This window comes from Lissotriton helveticus, chromosome 9 (genome assembly GCF_964261635.1).
Source record: "Lissotriton helveticus chromosome 9, aLisHel1.1, whole genome shotgun sequence".
Taxonomy (NCBI): domain Eukaryota; kingdom Metazoa; phylum Chordata; class Amphibia; order Caudata; family Salamandridae; genus Lissotriton; species Lissotriton helveticus.
In genome coordinates, this window is record NC_136070.1 from 351372611 (window position 1) to 351395481 (window position 22871).

Below are 22871 nucleotides of genomic sequence, written 5' to 3' on the forward strand. Positions count from 1 at the left end.
CCCCTACCAAAGTGGCGGGTTGGCTGGAGGAGGGAGCTAGGGAGAGGTCCCCAGTAAAATAACAATAATAAATATTGTTATAACTTACCTGATCGCCGCCACCCGCTGCATCGCGCTCCTCAGTCTTCAGGGACTAGGCTCCCAGAATGCACTGCCGCCAATCCTGGTGCTGCATGAAAGCAGCATCAGCAGTGGCCTGAGCATGGGACTTTGCACTCCCTGGCAGACTGGGAGCTTCTGCCTACTTTCTTCAGCCCTAGCAATGCAGCTGGGGCTGGAGAAAGCTTCACTGCGCACGAGGGCTTGGCCGGCCTAAGACGGGAGTGCACTACCACTCTCCCACTACAGTCTCATTCCATGGATCCACCCCCAAGACTTGTCAGAGTCCTGGGGGTGGGTCCAGGGGGATTAAAATAAACTGATAATAAAATGGGTTTAAAACCGGTTTTATTTGCGGGTGAGGATGGGTGGCGGTGCTCCACAACTCTAATGGAGTGGCCGCCGCAGATAATGCCGTAAATGTTCACACGCAGTGGCCTACATCTGCATTATGCAATGCGCATACCTTGCACTAGATAGTCAGTGGGTGTTCTTTAATTACATACCACCACTTAGTCTCCCTCAAATGTGTTTTTTTCCGGTTCCCGCTCTCCAAATTTATTCCATTTCCTTCCACTCTGCGTAACACCCTTAGTCACTGATTGCCCTTATTGCACCACGCACACCTCCCGCCTACTGTCTGTGCACCTCCTGTTTTGCACCCTGCTTGCCCATCACCTGCACTATGTGCACCTCCTTGCACCCTGAACTCCCTGTTGCACCCTGTCCTGAGGCTTACATATATGCATGCACATTTTATACAAAATGATATGGACAGTGGACCACTTTTACACCCTCAAAGCACCAACTCAAATATTACCAATATTTATATATACTTAATCTTTCAAATAGCGTGCAGTTTTCAAATACTCCCTGCCCTGAGAGTATATCCCAAATCCTCGGGAAAAATCAATATTGTACCAAACTTTGAAAAGCACCGCCAACAAATTTGGATTGCCACCATATATGGTTGATAAAGTCTATAAACAAGAATGTTTCAAAATGAAAGACGCTGTATCCGTGATTGCAAAAAAGTTCAAAATTCCTTTAATAATCCATTTGAGGTACCAGCCAACGCGTTTCGTTCCGTCAAGCGGAACTTCTTCAGGGCGCAATAAATGTCACCAGCCGTATATATGTTCCAGATCAGAGTATCGAAATGGAATCCAAATCTGTTCCCTCAGTATGGGTAAATGGTAAACAGGATAATTCCAAGATCAAGGATTTTTGATTTCTTCAAAACGGACTAATTCTTGCCACCTATTTTGGAATTTCTATTGAAGCTATAATAATCACCTTACGATTTCGATGGATTTATTTCGTGGAAAATGTTCCTATGTCTTCATCTTAATTTCTCGATATGCTTGATAATTTCTTGTAAGGCACTAACCTTAGATGATATAACGTGCACGTCCTGCACCGTTATCTGGTCAAACTTCAAAATCTTCAGTTGACTCACAGTTCTCAATTACTTAGAGGTAGTAACCGGTCAGGGTCAAATTATGGAACCCCCAGTTGGCGTCTCGAAAGTCCGCGCGCCAAATCCCTTCCTGGGAGGAGTTACAAACCTCCATCTACTTCAATGGCTGGGGCTGCGCCCTGAAGAAGTTCCGCTTGACGGAACGAAACGCGTTGGCTGGTACCTCAAATGGATTATTAAAGGAATTTTGAACTTTTTTGCAATCACGGATACAGCGTCTTTCATTTTGAAACATTCTTGTTTATAGACTTTATCAACCATATATGGTGGCAATCCAAATTTGTTGGCGGTGCTTTTCAAAGTTTGGTACAATATATGCATGCACACACAACCACACATGTATAAACACACACACACCAAGTACATATCCAGCAGACAAGCACAATTCCCAGTCTGTGTGACATAACCATCCAGTGCTGACACCCAGGGCTCAAGTCGGGGGTACAGGCAGGTACACAGCGTCCCCCAACTCTTTTCACAGGGTGGACGCCGCCCCCCCTGCCAAGAAGCTGGGTCCCACAGAAATATGCTAAACATGTCCTCGTGTAATTTTCAGACACCGGGACACGTTCAGCACGTGCCGTCATGAGGTAATTTGCATATTGTCAGCCCCCGCTTCTTTTTATAGGACGTGTGCCCTGCTGACATCCATGAACTGCATTTTATGTATGTAATTAAAGATTGTGAATATGTTTTTAATTTAAAGCAGTCAAAATGATTGATATTACAAATGGTTGTTTTATTGTGTTATTTTGGGTGTAATTCATATATCTTTGAACCTCCTTTGGGAAGATGTTACTCCTAACTACATCTAAAACACTCAATTTTGTTGTTTATCTTATCAAATTGCTGTTCTCAATAACATTGTTATCAGGACTTTTATTTAAAGCTCACTTCACAGGATTATGTCCTGATGAAGCTGGGACATTTTCTGTGTGGGGAATCACAAGAGGGAATGAGGTGGGACTGTTTTCCCAATGCCCTGCTCTTTTCAGGGCCTAGCACTGCCACTTTTAAATCTATTTGTGCAACACAAACCAAGCTTAACCTACATTTGTGATAGTAATGTCGGTGAGACAGGTAATCTTAGCTACTCCAAAGTGTTGCTGCAAGCCTAAAGAAGGACCTGCATCACATTTTCGACTGGAACCACAAAAGCATTTGACAAGCTAGTTGTGCTTTAACCACAGGTTGGTCATCCTTGCAACAGTTTTGACCTGTACACAGTCTCAGAACCAATTTTATTAATGACATCAAACTTTTGGATTTTTCACTTAAAGGTTTTACAATTGTGTTTAATGTTTTACAAGACATGGCATTAAATTGTGTTATAAGCAAAGTCGGAGACGCCTAAAATGTGTAATTTATGTAAGTGGGTAAAATGTATCAGTTTGAACTAATTAAAACTACGATGGATGCTTAAAAGGAGAATATGAGCCTTCACTAGATTACTGCACTCCTTTGTATTTCTCCATTAATATATTGGTCTTGGAATCTCTAGGTTTCACCTTTGGGTTAGTTCAGAGCACCGACAGAGTCCAGTAAGGTATGTTGGTCACCTATGGGCAATGTTCCTCAGGCCAACTGTGGCCCTTTGTGAAGGGCAGAGGGGCTCAGCCCTCAACTTTTTTCCAGTGCATGAAAAGTGTCTGTCAGGTTGAGCATAGATCTGTCTGACAGACACTCTTAACATTTAGGTGTGACAACCAAGCTCGGTATATGCACTAAATGCTCTGGTTTATTTAACGTTTCAAGTTCTTTCATGCACTCTTCAGATTGTTAAACAGATGGACTCTCATCCTGTCCTGTACTTGAATAAAGGATTTAAGACTTACCTGCCAAGTCTGCTGCTTCTATTTACCACCGTTGTCTATCTGCCTAATCCAAAATTTCCCAGGCTAAACATTTCACGGCCCGGATGGCATAACCTCCTCAGTCCGGTAAAGTCTTCTATGAGCCTCCCATGTCACTGATCTTTAGATGTCATCAAAATCAACCAAATAGCAAACAATATGTTTAAATATGGTTGATGCATTGACAGTTTCAGCCATCCTTGATTGGCCTTAGACCAATGTTATAGAGACAGGGAGTTGTCTTAGATTTGATTTTTCTTTTAACCTCAATTGCTCCAATATTTTGTTGATATATCTATTGACATCAATTGAAAAAGGAAAACATAAAAGAAGGATTTTGCTGGGATGCACAGTTAGAAAATGCATTTAAGAAGCTTATAAGAATGTTTTCTCAAGGTCAATTTCGTGTCATCCAGATACTTTAAATAAGTTGAAGTAAAGACTGATGTTTTCAAAAAAGCAGTTCGGGCTTTTGTGTTGCAATTGCAAGAAAGTGATGGAGGAGAACATACTTTCCTTAATTTGTAAGTTTTTTGTCAGAGAATGAACAGAATGATTACGTTTCTGAAAGAACTATCTACTAAGAAGCAACTCTCAATGACCCCATCCCTCTCTATGACGTGGTAAGGAAGATCCTCCTCTCATTGTCTGACCATGACAAGGTCAGCCAATGAGAAGAGGCGGCAGGACCTTCCTTCCTTTCCTACTTAACACAAAGGGCCATATGTAGGTAATCTACATTTACCGATTCTTAAATACCGAATTTTACCGATTCGGTATTTCAGAATCGGTAAATGGTATGTAGGAAACAATTCAGTAAATACTACCGAATCAGTACGATTCGATATTTAAGAATCGGTATTTACCAATTCGGTAATTCCCATTCATTCCTATGGGCCTGGAGGCCCATAGGAATGGATGGGAAGCCATTCACTATTACCGATTCGGTAAATACCGAATCTGTAATAGGGGGCACATAGTCAAGGGTGGCAGGGTGTCATATTGACACCCTGTTGGACCCCTGAATCGTGCATGTGTGCACATGTGGCACACATACATGCCCTAAGGGCATGTATGTCGGCCACATGGCACTTTTAAAAAAGCACAAAATTGCTTTTTTAAAGGTCTTCGATATTTACCACCAATTTGTAGTTGGTGGTAAATAAGGAATCCTAAATGCAAGAAGGCACTCACTTGAGTGCCTCCTACATAGCTTTTTTGATTCGGTAATTACCGATTCCTTAAAATAAGGAATCGGTATTTTACCAATTCTTTAAGGAATCTGTAATTACCGAATCCTTAAACCTGCCTTCTACATCTCAAACCGTAAATACCGGTCGGTGAGGGCCGAAATTCGGTAATTTCGGCCGTTTTGGGCTACCTACATATGGCCATCAGTCTCCAGGAAACAACCAAGGCTTCAGCTTGCCTCTCCCACCACCCGATGTCAATGCTGCGGCAGGTAAGTCCTTAATAAAAGTTGAACGCATGAGTGTATGTGTGAATGTATCTATGTGTCCTCATGTGTGATGGGAATGGGTGTGTGTGCATGTGTGTGTCCGTGCTTGCGAATGGTGGGTGTATGTGTGCACGCTTGTGAATGGGTGTGACTGAGTAAGAATGTCTATGAGTGAATGTGTGTGTGTCCGTCCCACCCCAGCAGTATTTTGTGGGCCAGCACTGCTTCACTCCCTATCTCTATTCTTCACATAGTTAAGTGTAAAGCCAGTGGCAGCTCACAGATGGAATGCGGGGCAGTGTGGTGGGGCAGGGTAGGGGCAGGGTGAGGGGTAGTGGAGTCAGACATACAACGGGAATGAGTATTGTAAGTAAATAAGCAAATAAAACGATTTACCATGCACTCACAGCATTTATGAGTTGGCGATGCAGCGAGTGCAAGGTAAATAGTTGTATTTATTTATTTACTTACTTTACTCCTTGCTGTCGTATGTCCATCTCCACTACCCCCCCAACCTGCCCCTCACCCGCCCTGCCCCACAGCCTCGCAGCACTCCCTCTGCGAGCCGCCACTGTAAAAGCAAGTCTAGGTAGCTCAATTATTAGAAGTCTCCTTAAGCTGTTTTGTTCTCCACTACTCATATTCCGAGCTGTTTGGGCTGCCCTTACGTTTGCCCTGGGTCTCAGATCTGGGAGTAATGTGGAGTTAAGAACAGTAATACTTACCTGTTTCCACATGGTCTACAGTGGTAGTCGGTGTCCTACAGTCGACATTCCTATAAGACAGTGTTACGTTTCTCGACACTGTGGTATGCAGCTGTTATTGCGGCTTAATTTGCTACTGTGAGATAACATAAGTATAGTTAAGGGCAGTTTACCGAGAAAGGCGTGTGCTTCACAGATTCGCTGCAGAAGTAACCACTTAATCTGGAATGTGTCAAAAAACACACATTGAGAGGGGTCCTGGCATTCCGAGGTAAGTGCCGAAGGGAAGGACGTTGGCTTTCTCACAGACATATATCACACCTCTCTAAACCGATGACAAATATGAAGCCAAAAGCTATTGTTACCGAGTATTATTATGCAGAGCAAGCGGGCATGCTGTCATTTATATTTCAAACGCAGGAAATCACAAAAAATGGAATCCTCGAAGTTCACGTGAACTGGGCCGAATGTCTCGGCCATTTCTGACAGGGCTGACAGGGACCCCCTTCCTGATGTTTGTTATCCTGTCAGAGGAACTGGCAGGCATAGCATTTGCAAAGACTGGAGGTGCTGCGGTTCACACAATGCCGATTTCATTAGCATAGCCCTGAATTATGCGGATCCGCCGGTTAAAATATGAGGCCCCGGAGCCGCATTTGCATACCTTGTCCGGCAGACGGACAGCAGAGCACGCCTGGTTTGTATGAGGCGTAAAACTTTATACATGCAGTAAATTCTTCTAACGGTGACAGCACTAAAAGGGTTTCTTCATTATTCCTTCAAATTCCATTCTCCGGGACTTCATAGTATTGTTAGTTTATTTTGTCATTCTAAACTCTCTCAGAAAACACATTTCTTGTGCAGTTATATTACCAGTCGTGTTGTAAACTGTGCATATTTATCTATTTAATTCAAAAGTGTACTTTGTCTTCTGTAATGCATTTAGACGTGATTGGCTCCATACTATGAGACTCTAGTGGTGCACATTATGAAATATATTGAATTAATTGGTGAAACCGAATCCACACTTGGGTTACTGGAGCCATATATAAAAAGAATGCTATCACAAGCCTTACTCTACAATCTTTATGGTGTTGACCATCCAGTTGCCTACAGTTTAACCCTTCAGTGCATAGTATGTTTTCATACCTCTTCCATTTTCTATTTCCTTCCTCCCCTCCTCCTAAAATCGCACCTTTATGCGAACTGTGCACCATTTACCTTGCTTCCTGGATACCTTAAAGTCACATTCGCCCCGTCTGATGTACAGAATTGCTATGGCTAGTGGAGACCCTGACAAGGCAGCCATGGACAGTTTTGTGTAAGAGCCACATAATGCATTAATTATGGTCATCTCCTTGTGCCGTGCGTGTCACTCACATCCATCCTCTGCATAACTTCAGTCTCATGAGACTCCCAGTCAATATAGCTTGTCTAATTCTATCTTGGCTGCACTCTAACTTCTCCGACAATATTATGTAAAGTTAATTTAATTTATTTGCAGACTGCTTAGAAGTTCCTCTCCAGTCCTCAAGCAAGAACTGGAATAAACCCCCGATCCCTTCACCCTGCTGTATCCACCCCTCTGTCTTTCCGGGCACTCTGAATTCAAGTGGCATATAGCGCCTTACAATTTGCTCGTAAATTAATATATGTTCATTGCAGATTTGGGAGTCGGGCCCGAGTTTACAGTACACGCACCCAGTCCTATTTGAGTTAATGGAATATTAAAGTCAGATTTGCCAGTACATGCTGCCTTCCCTGCAATGTACTTTTGATAGTGATGCTCGCCCGGAATTTGATGGGCCCATTAGTAATTACTCAGTGTGCCAACCATTGACGTCACGTGTAAAGCAGGTCACCTGGCGTTCTATGCCCTTCTTTCAGAGATTGTGCTCACAGTGGCAGCGCCCCTTCTCCGGCTGATTTCCATCACTCTTTGATTCCTTAGTCCTTTCACTCCCTACAGACCAGGATACCAAGATAGAGCCATTTTCCAGTCTCTCTTTTTGCGGAAGTAGCTGTACTTTTTTTTTTTTTTTTATGAATCCGTCAGACATACACCAAATCAAAACCAAGCTACGATGATATTTATGAAGTGAGTGCGCACCGGCTGCCAATTGCTTCCTGTTGTCTTGCACTTTTAGGGTGTGCGGTCTAGTGTGTCACGAATAGCGGCAATGAGTTTTGTTTTGATCTTCGATAGTCATAATGGAAGGCAAAGAGAGAAAGCAATGTTTAGTAACGACTGACAATTCTAGCATTGCTCAGGTCGTTGAGTATTCAAGACCTGCCGTTGCAGACATTGCCCATGAGCTCACATTGCCTTGAGTCTCTTGCAAGGAGGGACATAGTAGCCGTCTGACGGATCAGTTCATGCATCCCATTTCGCTCTGTAGACCCGCATGGCCGGCACTGCTTGGCAGGTCTGGGAGAGTTGTCCTCTGTGTAATTGCCAACAGAATGAGGATACTTCTACAGGAACATTCCTTGATGTGAACGTTCACCTCATCTCTTGGTTGTGACTTGGCTCATCTTTTCCATTACTTAACTGCCCATTTTCATTGTTGTAGGACATTGGGTTACAGGTTGACTGGGGTGTGAGTCCTGGTCAACCAGCAACCTCAGTCCTTCTCAGGGTGAAGTAACAAGCAAACACTTGAGTTGGTTGGCAGATCACGAAAAGGCTTAACTCAGAGGCAAAGTGTAAAGTATTTGTATAACACTTCAAACAGTAACACAGTGAAAACACACCACCAAACGATTCCACAACAGGTTTAGAAATAATTAAGTGATTTTTTATAAATAAAAGAAGATGAAAATGAAAAAAATCTAATCAGTAAGGCCAGAGATATTCAATTTTGAAAAATGCATCAAAATAGCACCAAAAAGCACAAAGCACCAATTGTGGATTTCTTGTTGCGCCGGACTGGGAGAAAAGTCACAAGATCAGACAGGCAAAAATAGAGTGCAGGTCGGCTACAGCGACCCAGCTAGACTTGCTGAACAGAGTGCCTTAAGTCTTAGTTTGTGGAGCCTTGTGAAGTCCCCCAGCTAGGATGCACCGCACAGCCAAGATGATGCGTTGGTTCTGAGGTGCTGCGATGTGAGATCCCGCATTGTTGTGGAGGATGCCATCGAATAGGGCTTGTGCAGTGAAGTCCGGTTTTGGGTATGCGCTGTGCAGTTGATGCAATGTGTCACTTCTGAGGAGCTGTGAGGCTGCAATGTGAAAACCTGTGTCATCGTTGAGGCTGCCGTTGACAAAGGATGTGAAGGTCTGCATCGAGAAAGCTTCACATAAGCGGAGGTTCCAATGCGCCTGCGAGGTTGACACAGAGTCCTTTGCATCTGGAGAACCTTTGCAGCAGAGACAACGCATTGGTTCCTCTCAGGTTTGAGCCGCAAAACAGAGGAAATATGTTGGTTCTGCTGGGTCCCAGTCCAGAGACGAGCTGGCAGAGCACCTTGAGGCCCACTTCCAAGGGTTCAGGACTTGGGTGGTACCACTTGGCAGGGTAGGATCCACAGACGGTAGAGTCCAGATGCTGGGTTCCAGGTTGTTGGAGCGATTCTGAGTTTGAGCCTGATCATTGGAAATAACCATGGGAATCAGTGCAGTACACTATTTGCAGTAGGATTTATTTCCCAGAGTTTTATAGAGAAAAGGCTAGCAGAAAATGCAGGGCTTTAATCTCAAATGGGTTAGATAAATCCTGTGTGTATTTGTGACAAGTGTCAAATAGGGTGCAAAACTATTAAAATTACAGAGAGCAGAATGGGCCACAAATGTTTGCATAGATTGCACCATCTGTATCTGTCAATCGCATGTATAACAAAAATGTATGTTTTTTTCAAAGTTTCTTTGGATTCAGACTGCTGCAATAAAAGGGAATTTTAATAATCTGGAATGCCTATTTCTGTACAAATATGCCTTAAATACACACACAATTGGATCTTGGTCATTAAAATCAAATGTTAAGGCATTGGTGATCAGTTTTAGGTCATAAACTCTAGGACAAAACCAACTAAGTCGTTCAGTCCAATTTCATCATGACAAATAATGTTGTGATGCTCTTAGGTGTGCAAAAAACAATTTTCAACCTTCAGTAGTGCTGTGGGGTTTAGGTATCCCCAGACCTCAGCTTCATATAATGCGACTGACGCACATTTGGATTTATGAGTATGCGTAAGTTCCCCCAACAGCTTATGGCGAAGCCTGAAGGCAAACCTAAACACCACCTCGATCCAGCTCTTACACTGCACACATCTCAAACAGATGTCCCCACTGCGAGTACTCATCGTGATGAATCCCCAAGTAACAAAAGTGTTTCACCCTGTCAATCTTAACCTCCCCGATTTTATGTATTTTCGTTTTGGACTTCAGAGGGTCACAGACCATGGCGAAACATTTTCACATATTAACCCTAACATCCAGATTGTTCTTGAAATGGTTGAAGAAGTCCAGCAATGTTTGCAACCCATTTGCTGTTTTCACAATGAGAAAGCACACACGCCTGATGGTTCTGTATCACAATATAGAACACCAACATCTCGTTCTGTGAAAATTAATTGACAGAGTATTCAACACAAAAATATATATATTTTTTGTGTGTCCTATATATTTTACCATGGCTATCCCTAAACCCTAACACTGAACCCAACCCATTCCTTAAACCTAACCCTCGTCCTCTACTAAACACTAGACTCAACCATTGCCTTATAGTTACCTTAAGACTGGCATGACAATATTATCACCTACAACATTGGGCTTCTGATATTTTTGTCCTTCTGCCTTTGTGTTTACAATTTTTGTAGCATTAGGCTTGCTCTCCATGTTGTGGTGGTAAGCAAACCATAACTTTGAGGAACCTGAACACAATTAGTTAAGTTTATTCCAGCCCCTCTCTGAACTTCTGGATATGTGAATATCCATGATAGAGCATAGGGCGCCAGTGCCCTCTACCGATGCCGCCTATCAATATGTGTTGAATCCTCTGCCAAAGCATGTAACCACTTTTGTGACTTCCCATGCTGATTGCAGAGTTAAACATATGTCTAAGCCCACATCTGCATCTTTTTTCCTCAAAGTCTATTAGACAATTTCCTGAAGAGGGTTCTTTTGCATTATTGTTTTGTTGGATGATTTTCACATTTGGATTACTTTTTTACTTTGTAAGTGATATACAAAGGCGAATGTTTTAACATTTCTATAGGAGGTGTTCTTTTCTGTGGTGAAAAATCATATCGGACAATGGTGTGCAATTCTTCTCCAAAAAGATTAACTCTTTTCTTGTCCATTTTTACTGGTGCCATTTGAGCTATCTCACCACTGAGCATTCCAAAACAAACAATATTCTTTCTGAATGGGCAGTTTTCGATCACTAGGGAGCAACCCAGAGAGATAAAGCATGAGAAGGTGGAGCCAGTCTGTGGCGAAGAAGTCAGAAAATACCTTGTGGGCAAGAAAGGAAAAAGAATCATTTTGGAAAGGGAGATTGGTTTATGATGCATGGGTTGCCAGGGGTAGCACTGGCTTTCAGAGAGGAAGAAAAGTATTACATTTATTAGAGTCTTTGAGAGGATAGAGGATGGAGCATGTTGGAATGAGGACATAGTTGATAATATGTTGGGTTTGAAAGGTGTTGAGGATTCAATAAAGAAGACAAAGGTGACAGAGGACAAAGGCGAACTACAACCTTGTTGGTATAATCTGAGTTTAGGCACAATTATATTCAGGATCTTGTTACCAATGAGTATATGTTTATTTAATTTGTAATTCGCTTTGGCTTATTTCTGTGAGTTTCCATGAGCTAGGGATTCTAGCATGCCGTACTCTAGACCCATTGAATCTCCAGCAGTGTTTTTCTTAAAGTGACCATCAACATACTATTTGAACACAACCATCGTGAAACTTCTGTCATTCTGGAACCTTACAAAAGGAATGCCATGAAAAAAATCTGCACTCCAGGTATGACATTACAGCTACAAATGTTTGAATTCATACTGGTACTACTATACTCATCTACTCCATCTGAAAGTGAAAACTCAGCAAAATTGTTACTGACATCTGTTGGGCGAGAATAAGGAAGTAAAAACACGATGCCACAATTTTCAGCTAAAATCCATGGTGCTCCTTTATGACATTTGAGAACGTTTAAAATAATGGAAAGACCCACCAGGAATAACCAAAGTAAAAGATTAAACAAATTAGGTGAAGTGTAAATTATTCGTTTTTTGATTACTAAAAGTGCATGCAGCATGAAAGTAGGACGATTATAAAGGATATATATCTGTTTTTCAATATTTACAGTGTGGAACCGCAGCCATGGAATGCATGAGGCAGTATATTAGCGAACTCCTGGATTTCATTGCAGACATGCACACACTCACCAAACTGAAGGTACAGTAGCTATACCAAAAAGTAAAATAAACAATTGCTTGTCAATGTCCTTGTGACAGACAAAATCAATCCTGGAGCATTACTTAGGAATGTGGTTTGAACAGTTTTGTGTGTCAAGGATGGGATTTCTGGGCATTAACTAACTCTGTGTCTGGAAATTGTTAATGTTTGAGATGAAGCCAGCACCACAAGGACTAATGCATGACATAGCGGTCGTTATTGTAGATAAACATTATGTAACGATATAGTTTTTTAAGTTTTAAAATGTTATTTTTTCCCCTCAGAAACAAAGGCATTTTTTTGGCGATGTTCGTCTCTTGATACTGTCGGTAATGTCCTCAACAAATTCCGAAAGGGTGTCCAGAACAGGGGGGCTTGTGTTAAGGTTCCGCGGGAGCACTCTGAGAACCTAATTTGCTAAGCAGAGGTAAAAGCATTTACTGCACAGTAAAGTTACCACCATATTTTATTCAGAACTACTGTGCTGTAAATTTGCTTTGGTAAAGCAACACAACTGTTTTAAGAGAAAATCACCAATACAGGACATTGTTCTGTTATTTTAGCTTAAATATTGTTTAAACAAAATGGCAGAGACCTGCAAAATGATCATTTTGGGCACCCAACACCCTTTGTCAGATTTCGTATAGGGACAAAGGTGCTGCACGAATTTGTGTGTTGACAACGTACTTATGTTGACAGCACCATGAAACCCAGCTCTTTAGAAACAAATTTACTACCAGCTTGGGGGAAACACAGCACCACTAGCAACACTGATTGGCGACTTTTTCTTAAATCAGTTAGAGCGCTTCCGCTTATCTAGAGCATTAGCTTTCCTGTTCTGGACTTCTTTTCTTCTTATTTTGTCACGTGTTCTTGGTGGCCTTTGGGGGGGGATGGGCACCTTTCAAAACATTCCATTAAAACGTCTCTTTTTTGGATTTTGTAAACGTGATCATCTAAGTATGTGTGTGTGGACCTGGCTCAGCAGACTCTGGGAAATCTCCACTTTGACCCAACCAAGTGTACTTGGATAATTCGAGAACTTAGTCTTTACCTCCTAATGAGAATTTACGTCTTTGGGCCTTCCCATGCTCCGTCCTCCTCTATGTTCTGTAACCTTCACTACCTGCCAAACCGGTCAGTTGTGTAGATTGTCTTCCTATAGAGCAAATAAATTTGGCTTCTCAGAATTGGCATCAATGAAGTGTCTCCTCCCCATTGTACAAGTGAAGTTCTAAGGGAGGCACTGATTTCCTTCCCTTGGTAAAGCCTTGCGTTAGAGAGTGCTGGCAAGAGCCCTACCCACTGATGCCCGCCTTTTTGGAACTCCCCACTAAGAATTATCAGAGCCACAGTCTGCCAAGATTCTGGACAATGGTTGCAATTTCTTTTCTTTATTCACCTCCTGTCATGTATTCACTGTGAAGTTTCTGAAATTTTCTATAAGTGTACTATTATAAGGCTGCCACTTAGGAAATGGGCATCCTATATATAATAATAAAAATGTTTACATATATATTAATGTTGTTAGTATTTTATTGATGTCCAGTGTGTATTCACGTACACATATGATCAGTCCATCTGTCCATCTCTATCCATCTATGTATCAATCTGTTGATGTATTTAGCTATGTGTACAAACAGAAGTTGGTTTTGAAGATAATAGGAGAAATGATTGCACGGCGTGGTGCAAAATTGCTGGTGGTTATGAGATACTCTGAAAAAAGTCAATATTTCTCAACGAAAACAACACATTTTTAATAAGATGGAAATATAGATGGATTGAAGTCAGTCACAATTTTCTTTATGGTTGTCAAGGTTATTTTTATTTAATAGGAGAGACAATGTGTCTGCAGACCTATTGCTTTCTGATTGGTCCGCCCACTTGATTGACAGGGAGAACGGGCCAATCAACACTATTTTTTATATGTAAGAAATCACCTCGGTATCACTCTTTCAATTCATTTATTTGCAAAGTGATTTTGCTTCTCAAGCTTTATTTTGCAGTCTGAATATCTGAATAGGCAAAACAGAAAACATATTTTTTTATAGGTTGGAAATGTGTGGTTCGCATATTAATTTGTTTTCTCTCTAGTTGCCTTCAGAAAATAAACACTTTGTGGTTGAGTGAGCAAAAACAGATCCATTTTGAATTGCTCTTCACATGTTTCCAAGCTATCAAAAAGTATGACTGCAGCATTTGTAATGCTGTCATGCTCACAATAATTTAAATACCAGTCACTATTTGTGTTCATTCTTACTTTTTTATTCAAATAAATTATTCTTTCCTGTCAGTTATGTTTTTATCTCTTCTGCTCTCTGATTGGCCAAACTATTTGACTGAAGTGAAAAATGACACATTAATTCCTCATGTTTACATAAAACAGCCTTTATTCCAATGTTCTCACAACCTTTCTTGAATGTTTTCATCCCAAACTTCATTCTAGTTTATATACCTCCAGAGAATGGTTTGGAATTGATGATATTCCAGAATTGTGACACAGATGAAAAAAACATTTTTATTTTGTCAGGCCATCTAGGAAGAGAATATTTACAGCCGGCTTGTTGGACTGATGGTAGTTTATTTGCTAAGTGCGAAACATCTCAAAAGTATAAAAACAAATAGCATGCGCCCGGATGTACAATGGGTTTTAGCGGACCCAAACCCTGTCGTTCCGTAAATCAGAAGGTTTGTGAACGCTAAAATCCTTATTCAAATGTATTAAGCCCATTTAATGATTCCAAAAAGTTTTTTAAAATCGTTAAATGAATTTATGAATGAATCCGTGTTTGGAAGGGGCATATATAGGGCTTCTCTTCCACATACCAATTCCTTACTAATGTTTTGAGCCTGAAATCTGGTCGTCAAACATTAATATTTTACTGGCACCTCAAATGAGGTGGTAACTGATTTACAAACATGAAGGGGGTCCTCAAGGGATCGATTCCCCTTTGTGAATGTCAAAAGACATTCTTTAATCCTAAAAACATTTGCGAAATGTTTTTTTTTTAATGCATCTAGTTTTCCTTTAAGGACAACGAGCTGCATTTTACAAAAACGATTGCTTTATTTAAAAACAATCACAATGGTGATCTGCTGGCCCCAGCAGGCACCATCCCTGTGATGGCAACGAATCGCAGTGGGTTGCAATTTGTGACCTACTTCATTAATATTAATGATCAATTTTCCACTCACTACAATGCAGTATTTTATGAACAAACCTACTAGTACTTAGGCCGGTTCCCCAAATACCAATGCTTTTGGTAAAAGTCAGTGCGCAAATTGCCACCACTTTTACTGAGTGCATTGCACGTACATCTGGCACATGCTGCGAGTCTGGCATTCAAATTTTAGGTGTGCACAGTAGGAATGGTCAAGTACTTATGTATATAATCTTTTCACCATACATGTGTTCTGTTGTTTTCCAAGCTATAGATACAATCAGAGTAATGATACAATTGCCTGTAGATCTAGGGAAGCTAAAAAAACTCTCCAGTTAGGGTTACGCCTGAAAATGTAGGCCTCTGAAATGAGTCTAGGATTATCAGAGCAAGCTTTATCCGTCTTCTGTAGTAAATTAGTGCCACCACTCGAAGGTGCCTAAGATGTTGACTTAATTTTTTTTATGGATGCACCAGCAAGTGCATGCACATGTGTCCTTATTTCAGCACATGTGAAGGTCCACATTAAGTCTAGGTTTTTCAAGAAAACTGAAACATACCTTCCTTATCTACCAAGCACATAGCCAAGGTTATGTCCATTAGCCTCACATCTTAGATTGCTTTTGTAGTCTCCTTTTAACTTTTTTCCTTCTAAAAACAATTGAGAGCTGTTGTGTGGCAATGTGAGTATTAAACAAAAACTTTAAATACAGTAAAATGAGAATAACTGTATGCGATCAGATATAGTTCCAACATAATCTAAGAAGGAAACCAAAATATAAATCCTGGCATTAGTACTTAGAAATGTTCTTGCTCAGGCTTCGAAGTTTTTCTATTGGGCCAATCAGACCAGCAGGCAGAGAGGGACTGATTTTTGTTTTGAAAAAAGGATCTCCATAAACACAACCAGTGAGTTCTTTTGATGGTTTGGTTTGATTTCCTTTTTGGTCATGTGACCATCTCTCCACCAACTTGATCATTTATCTAGAAGATGTTAGCAAACATCGCTAAGATAGGAAGAGAGAAATGCAATGAGGTACAGCCGTTTAAGAAAGAAAAGAGAAACCAATGTTTTGCTTTTCAGAGCCACATGAAGACTTGCTCCCAGCCACTACATGAGGACACTTTTGGCGGTCATCTCAAAGTTGGATTGGCACAAATTGCTTCTATGGAAATAACAAGGGGAAACCATCGGGACAACAAAGCAGTGGTTCGGTACTTACCTTGGCTTTATCATCCTCCTTCTGCAATGCAACAGGGGTAAGATCCAACTCTGAATTTTGAAAAGAAAAAGCAAACACAAGTATGACAGTTGGTGGAATGTGGTTGTACAGATCAAGGAACTGCATTGGCTGATGGTCCCTAACCGTATCAAACTTAAGGCATTATGCCTTATTTACAAAGCATTGCACGATGAAGGTCCCTGTTATTTAAAACAATCTCTCTCATGGTATGTTCCAAATAGAGAACTTTGATCTAAAAATACCTTGACAGTGCCTTGTCCCAGGTTTAAGAGATTAAAATGGGGAGGCAGTTGTTTTACCACCGAAGCCCCTGTCCTGTGGTATAGTTTACCTATAAACATCAAGGCAGCTCCAACATTGCTGGGTTTGAGGAAGCTAATAAAAACCTGGCTTTTCAATTTTTAGGTGCCTAGTTATTCTAAGCACCTAATACCCTCACCTGTTTGCAATTCAAATAGTGCCAAGACACCCATGGGTATTCAAGCGCTTTGGAAACCTTTTTAACACAACATAACATAACATATAGATGTTCCCTTAGAACATTCTCACTGTCACCGAACCTTAGTGTACTGTTGAACACCACACAGAATGGCAAAGTTCACATATTCCTATGGTGATCTGTCACTTATTATGATCAAATAGCATCTTCTCAGCTAAATGAATATAGATACTTCAGTCGTAGAATGTGTTTTTCATGGTCTCTTTTGCGGTGTGGTAGTGCTGAGAAACTAATATGGCCCAGCTCCAAATGTGAATGCAGATAAAATGACCAAAGAATCCTGAGAAGGAAATATGAAAACAAAGCACAGCATCTACCAGAAAAATATGTCAGGTGCTTTTCAAGACTAAAACAATCTTGAAATATATGCCTAGATAAATGACAATAAGACAAACAATGTTCTAAACCTATTTTCACACACCTAAAGAATGTTTTTGTCACAACTAGACAGGGGTGACTTTATTAAAGCAGAATGTAAACTTGCCAAGGTTATTAAAAATTCCTGGTTAGCAGAGAATTACTATTGTTTGGGAGGTTTTTAGAAACCTTGCACTGCAGCAGTAGTGTCCCAGGGGACCACCGCAGGAGAACCCTTATTCATAACAATGGATCTTTTTTGTGACGCTTGAAGAGATTCATTGATATGATTGCTTCCATATGACACTGTTGCTAACAGAAATCCTACTGCTTCAGGTTTCTAAGCACGTTTAAAAGATTAGCAAGTGTGGAAAAAATAATATGTAAATTAGGCACAACAGGGACCTGATAAAAATATGAGTCATGAGGAAGCTTGTTCCCCTTGTGGTGGGTGGGGATGAGAGTAGGAGTAGTCAACATTTGCTCGTCCCTTAGTCTGCGTTGAAGGTGAGAGCCTTGAAATGTCTTCCAGAATTTCATGATTAACCTGTATGCTTTCTGAAACATATTATCAACAGTACTCACAAAAAAGATATGACTCCTGAAAGGGGAGAAGAAGTTACCACTTCTGGTATATGCCATATTGACAGTGTGTGATAAACATAATCAGAGTAATTCCTGGAAAATTGAGAACTACATGCAGCATTGGTGCACTATGCACCAAGTTCCTCATGTAGGTGAATTTACCCCACATTTTCATCCCTGGAAAACTTTAGCAGGTTTGACCATCTGAAATGTACCTGGGGAATTTTTCGGAATGCAGTGCTTGGCACCAAACTTAGACTTGCACTATGTGCCGTAACAGAAGTAATCACACGTTTTGCAAAGCAGAACCATAATCATAATTGAACCTAAATAATTTCTGATTAGAAGATGGCTATCTACACATCTCCTTCTTTTAGTTTGAAGTTCAACACACATCTACAGAGCACATGTTTTGTTCTTTTAGTGAAAACCAGGAGTTAATATCAATAAGAAGTTTCAATTGACTATAATATACCCAAATAACTCACAATTTCAACAATTTAGTCAACATTTCATGTACAGTAAATCGTACGTTCCAGAATTTATTTATCAGAGAAACTACACCTTCTTGCTCCTTCATTCGCCCTAATTATTTGCACACCTTTCTTCAACATTACAAGTGTGTTATGAAAAACATCCACATGCTTTTCCAAAATTTTCTCAATGTTGCTCACCTCCTTGCTTCCTTCTCGGGACATCCACTCCTGTAACTGAAGAATACACTTTCCTTAATTTTGCCATTCAATGGTAACATACGTTGGCCAGAAATACCCCATCAAATTGATCTTGTTGCCCCCACATGCTCATGGTGCCACGCCAGACAGCAACAGTACATTTGCCCGCCACATTTCCTTAAATTTTTTCCCAAATAAACGGTGATATTCGCCCCTGAGTCAACTAGCAATTTCACTTTCTTATTATTTAAACTTAGCCAGACCCACATATGCTAATTAATGTCTGTTAAAACTCTCTCCATGTTTCTGCAATCATATTCACCGCCCTCTCTTTCCACACTAACATGCCTACCTCCTCTATAAACTTTAATGAAATGTCCAGATTCCCAGCACATTTTGTAGCCGTGGCCTATCACTCTTCCGAGCATAACACTTCCCATATGGATAATCAACAGCTATTAATCCCTGTGCCTCTTTGCTCTTTACGTTGCTCGGTGGCATAATTTGATTGCTGCCACCATGTAATATTCCGACTTCCCTTGTGCGTTAAAATTACCTATTTTTTTGCTCCTTTACGTGAGCTAAAACTTTTCCAAACAAAGGATTTTTCGATGTTGCGATTTCTGTTGTAGTTTTTTTCATTGACATCTATATACTAACTGATCTCTAATCAACTTATAAGTTAATTATCTGAGTTTGTAACGAACAGCCAATTTTATGCAGTGCTGTGCATTGAGATCATTATGTGGTGTCTCCAGGGCTTAATTTGTAGGTATAAAGGAGCCAGGGCCAGAGATATTTCCCCGGAGGCAACAGTGGTTGGCACTATCCACTGTCCCTTCCAGCATTTCAAAATACTAGGCATCACACAATATAAGTGTGATGTAGTGAATATTCCAGGTAGGCCTGGATGTGAAATTCTCCTCGCTCACGGAGTTTGTGTAGTTTGTCCCGCTTCGTGTAGCTTGCAGAGTTCTGATAAACTCTGCTGAGTAGAGTGGAGTTTTTTCCATGATGGCACTCGCAATTGTTAAGCTGGCGAGCCCGAACAATGAAAATCTTACTCCAGAACTCCCCCCAGCGAGAATTCTCAACGTGGACGGTCGATGTTGGTTGCTACTGCTTGTGTTGAGAAACCATCCATTTGCGTTGAGTAAGCTGTCCCTCAAGTAGAACATCTACTCGAGTATCAGAAAAGAAACAGCGCCCTCTTGCGTTGCCCTTGGTGCTGTGTATGCTGATTTTACAGTGTGCGTCGAACATCCGGCGCTACAAATACTCACACATATGTATGGCACTTTCAATTCAACATAATGATCTAAACTCTTTAGTACTAGTGGAGTACCGGGATGTTCTCGTTTGTACAAGGACATAATTATAAATCCATCCAATTATGATCAGCTCAGCTAAATGGTGGCTGCTCTCCACCATAATAAGAGAGATACACAAGATTTTCTGTGTCCTGGAGTGTAACTGCTCATGGATAAGCAAGTGTTCCCTTGCCCTTGATAGATAAACCAGAGCAATTACATCAGGTTCAGGGCGTGGCTTATTTTTTAATTTCCTTAATTCTGGCTGTCACTGGGCGCTGAAACCTGCGGTCTACACAACATTGTGATAGAGTGACAGAGTGAATGAGATCATAGAGAGCAGGAGGGTAGCAGAGTCAAGGTGGGAGGGGCTGGAATTTGTAGGCTGCGTATGGGTGTGCTACCTCCCTTCATTATGTATTTCTCACGTATTGGATTTGCGAGGGGCTCGGGAAGATTCACTGCAGCTCTTGACTTCCACGAAATCATGCAATGCACGTGTAGTGGTATACTTAAATCACTGGACTGGCTCCTGCGCAGTTGGTGCGTGTTTCCTGTTCTGCTTATGTGTCTACTCTTCTTTTTAAACCCTTGCTCAGTATAAGCGAGGTTTGGGCCTATATGTCTTGGTTACATGCCATACCCTTGTCCAGACCCCCCAGGATTTCGCGCTTTCCCAAAAAATTGTGAAATCAGCCCTTCTGTAAAAATGCTGCAATTTTCACAAAAGTGCCTGCAAAATATGTAAAAAATAAAAAAAAAAAACTTTCGTGCACCCTCTCTTTACTGGCTCTGTGCTGCCACTGAGGCATTAAAGGGAGGGTGAGCAACAGGCAGGCAGCAGAGGTGATAAATTCCTCTGTCTCCTGCCATTGAAATACACCTCGCTGAGCAATTTGCCTGCAGGCCGCCTCACACCTTTGTGTGCCCCCTGCGGACCCTGCAGGCCATTTGAAAGCACACTTGTGCAGTATTTTTGTGGTGGGTACATATTTTGCCCACTGCAAAAAATACTGCAAATTCTAAGAGTTTGGGCTTCAAATTTGGCTTTTTTTGGCCGGGAAATTTGGCACTCAGACACAAAATCCTGTGGGGTCCGCTTGTCAGACAACAGCGAGTTACATTGAAAAAATACCGCTTGATGTTTGTGGAGTTGTTTGCACAAAATGCTACTGCTCGTGTACATATTTTCACTTGAAATCCTCGTTAAAAATGATAGTTTTAATACATGAACCTAAAACAATTCCAGTGCTCCTGCCCTCAGGGGCGGCTCTAGGCTCATGGTGGCCCTGGGCAGGGAGCGTAGGTAGGGGGCCCCGGAAGAGGGGTCTGGGCGGGGCGGAGCAAGGAGGCCAGTGAAAAGGGGGGGTCAGCGTGTTTGGAAGTGGAACAGGAGGCTGCCAAATTCCAGCCAGGCGCCGCCACACAAATATGTATCCATCCTCAGAGGATTATTATATTAAGGATATATATTGGCATGGTGGCCCCTCGGGTTATGGTGGCCCTGTGCAGGTGCACAGCTTGCACATGCCTAAGGCCGCCCCTGCTGCCCTAACGACAATCCTAGCACTGAACTAAGAGGCAAGTCTGCTGTGTCCATATCTATGTGGCCTAGGTTCTTTCGATAAATGAAGCAACATTATTTTCTATTAAATATAAGATGGTCGCATATTCTGAACTTGTGTATTTTAAGCTGCACTCGTATGTGATAATGAAGAAAAAGTAGACTTGGTACTACTGAATTTTTAACCAGTTGAAACAATTTAAAGACTTTTTAGGCTAGATGTTGGTAATTCCCATTTACAGACTCTTAAATACCGAATTTTACCGATTCGGTATTTAAGAGTCTGTAAATGGGAAGGGGGCAGATGTAGGTAATTCCGAAATCGGTAATGCCCATTGATTCCTATGGGCCTTGAAGCCCATAGGAATCAATGGGCAATACTGATTCGGTATTTACCGAATCGGTAAGTACCGAATCCTGCAAGGGTGCAGGGGGTGTCACTTTGACACCCTCTAGCACCCCAAGTACAGGCTTGTGTGACATGTGGCACACATACATGCCCTAAGGGCATGTCTGTGTGTCACATTGCACAGGTGTGCATGCACACCTGAATTCGGTATTTTACCACACAATAGGATTGTGTGGTAAAATACCGACTCTTAAGGGCCTGTGGCACTGTAAACTGTGCCACCTACATTTGGAATTACAGAATCTGTATATTAACCGATTCTGTAATTTACCGAATCGGTAATTTTACCGAATCAGTAAATATACCGATTCTGTCATTTTCAGCCCCCTACATCTGAAAACCCTAATTTCGGCCGTTTCCGACCGGTATTAGGGCTCCTACATCTGGCCCTTTGTTTTTACTAATCGTATTCTGTATAGCTAATGACAAGTAATATGTAGAATTTAGAAATCGAAACACAAAGTTTTACAGTAGCATATCTATCCATCATCATTACTTAAGTCTCTTGGAAGGTATATAAACTTTCAGTGGTAAGTGGGTAAGTCACCGAGTGTTTGTGATTTAGCTTGCTGAAAACTTGAAGTTAAATACAGAAGTATTATACTATTACACTTACCATGATGCTACCACAACATGTATATGTTTAGGCCAAAAGATCTTATTGCTTAAAATGTATATTTCTTCTAATAGGCCTAAAGAGTTTATTGAATGTGTCACTCACATCCGCCTCCTGTCATGGCTACTCTTGGGATCCCTGACTCACAGTGTGGTCTGCATGAACTCGCCCTCTTCCTGCATGCCAATTCCTTTGGATGCCGGCTCCCAGGTTGCAGATCATCTGATCGTCATCCTTATGGGCTTTCCGGAGCAATCAAAGGTCAGTAACTTTTGCATGAGTTTGCCTCTAGGTAAAAGCTTGGCGAATCGTTTCCTCTATCTAAGAGCCATGTGCCCAAATGATCTTTAGCTAAAAATCTTTAAAATGTTGCCATTTTGGAGTGTATGTCTATGGTAGGTGGTGCAGTGCCTACATCAGAATGTCTAATTGTTATGGGTGGTCTGAATAATGC

General features: G+C 41.3%; 1 protein-coding gene across 1 annotated transcript in view; it reads left to right on the top strand.

Annotated features, from left to right (window-relative positions):
- Positions 1 to 22871, top strand: part of UNC79 (unc-79 subunit of NALCN channel complex) — a 641854-nt gene that overhangs the window by 578452 nt on the left and 40531 nt on the right. The window contains 3 exon segments of the mRNA XM_078660089.1: positions 11909 to 11998; positions 16244 to 16419; positions 22492 to 22678. Of these exon segments, the coding sequence (XP_078516215.1) occupies positions 11909 to 11998; positions 16244 to 16419; positions 22492 to 22678 (453 nt within the window).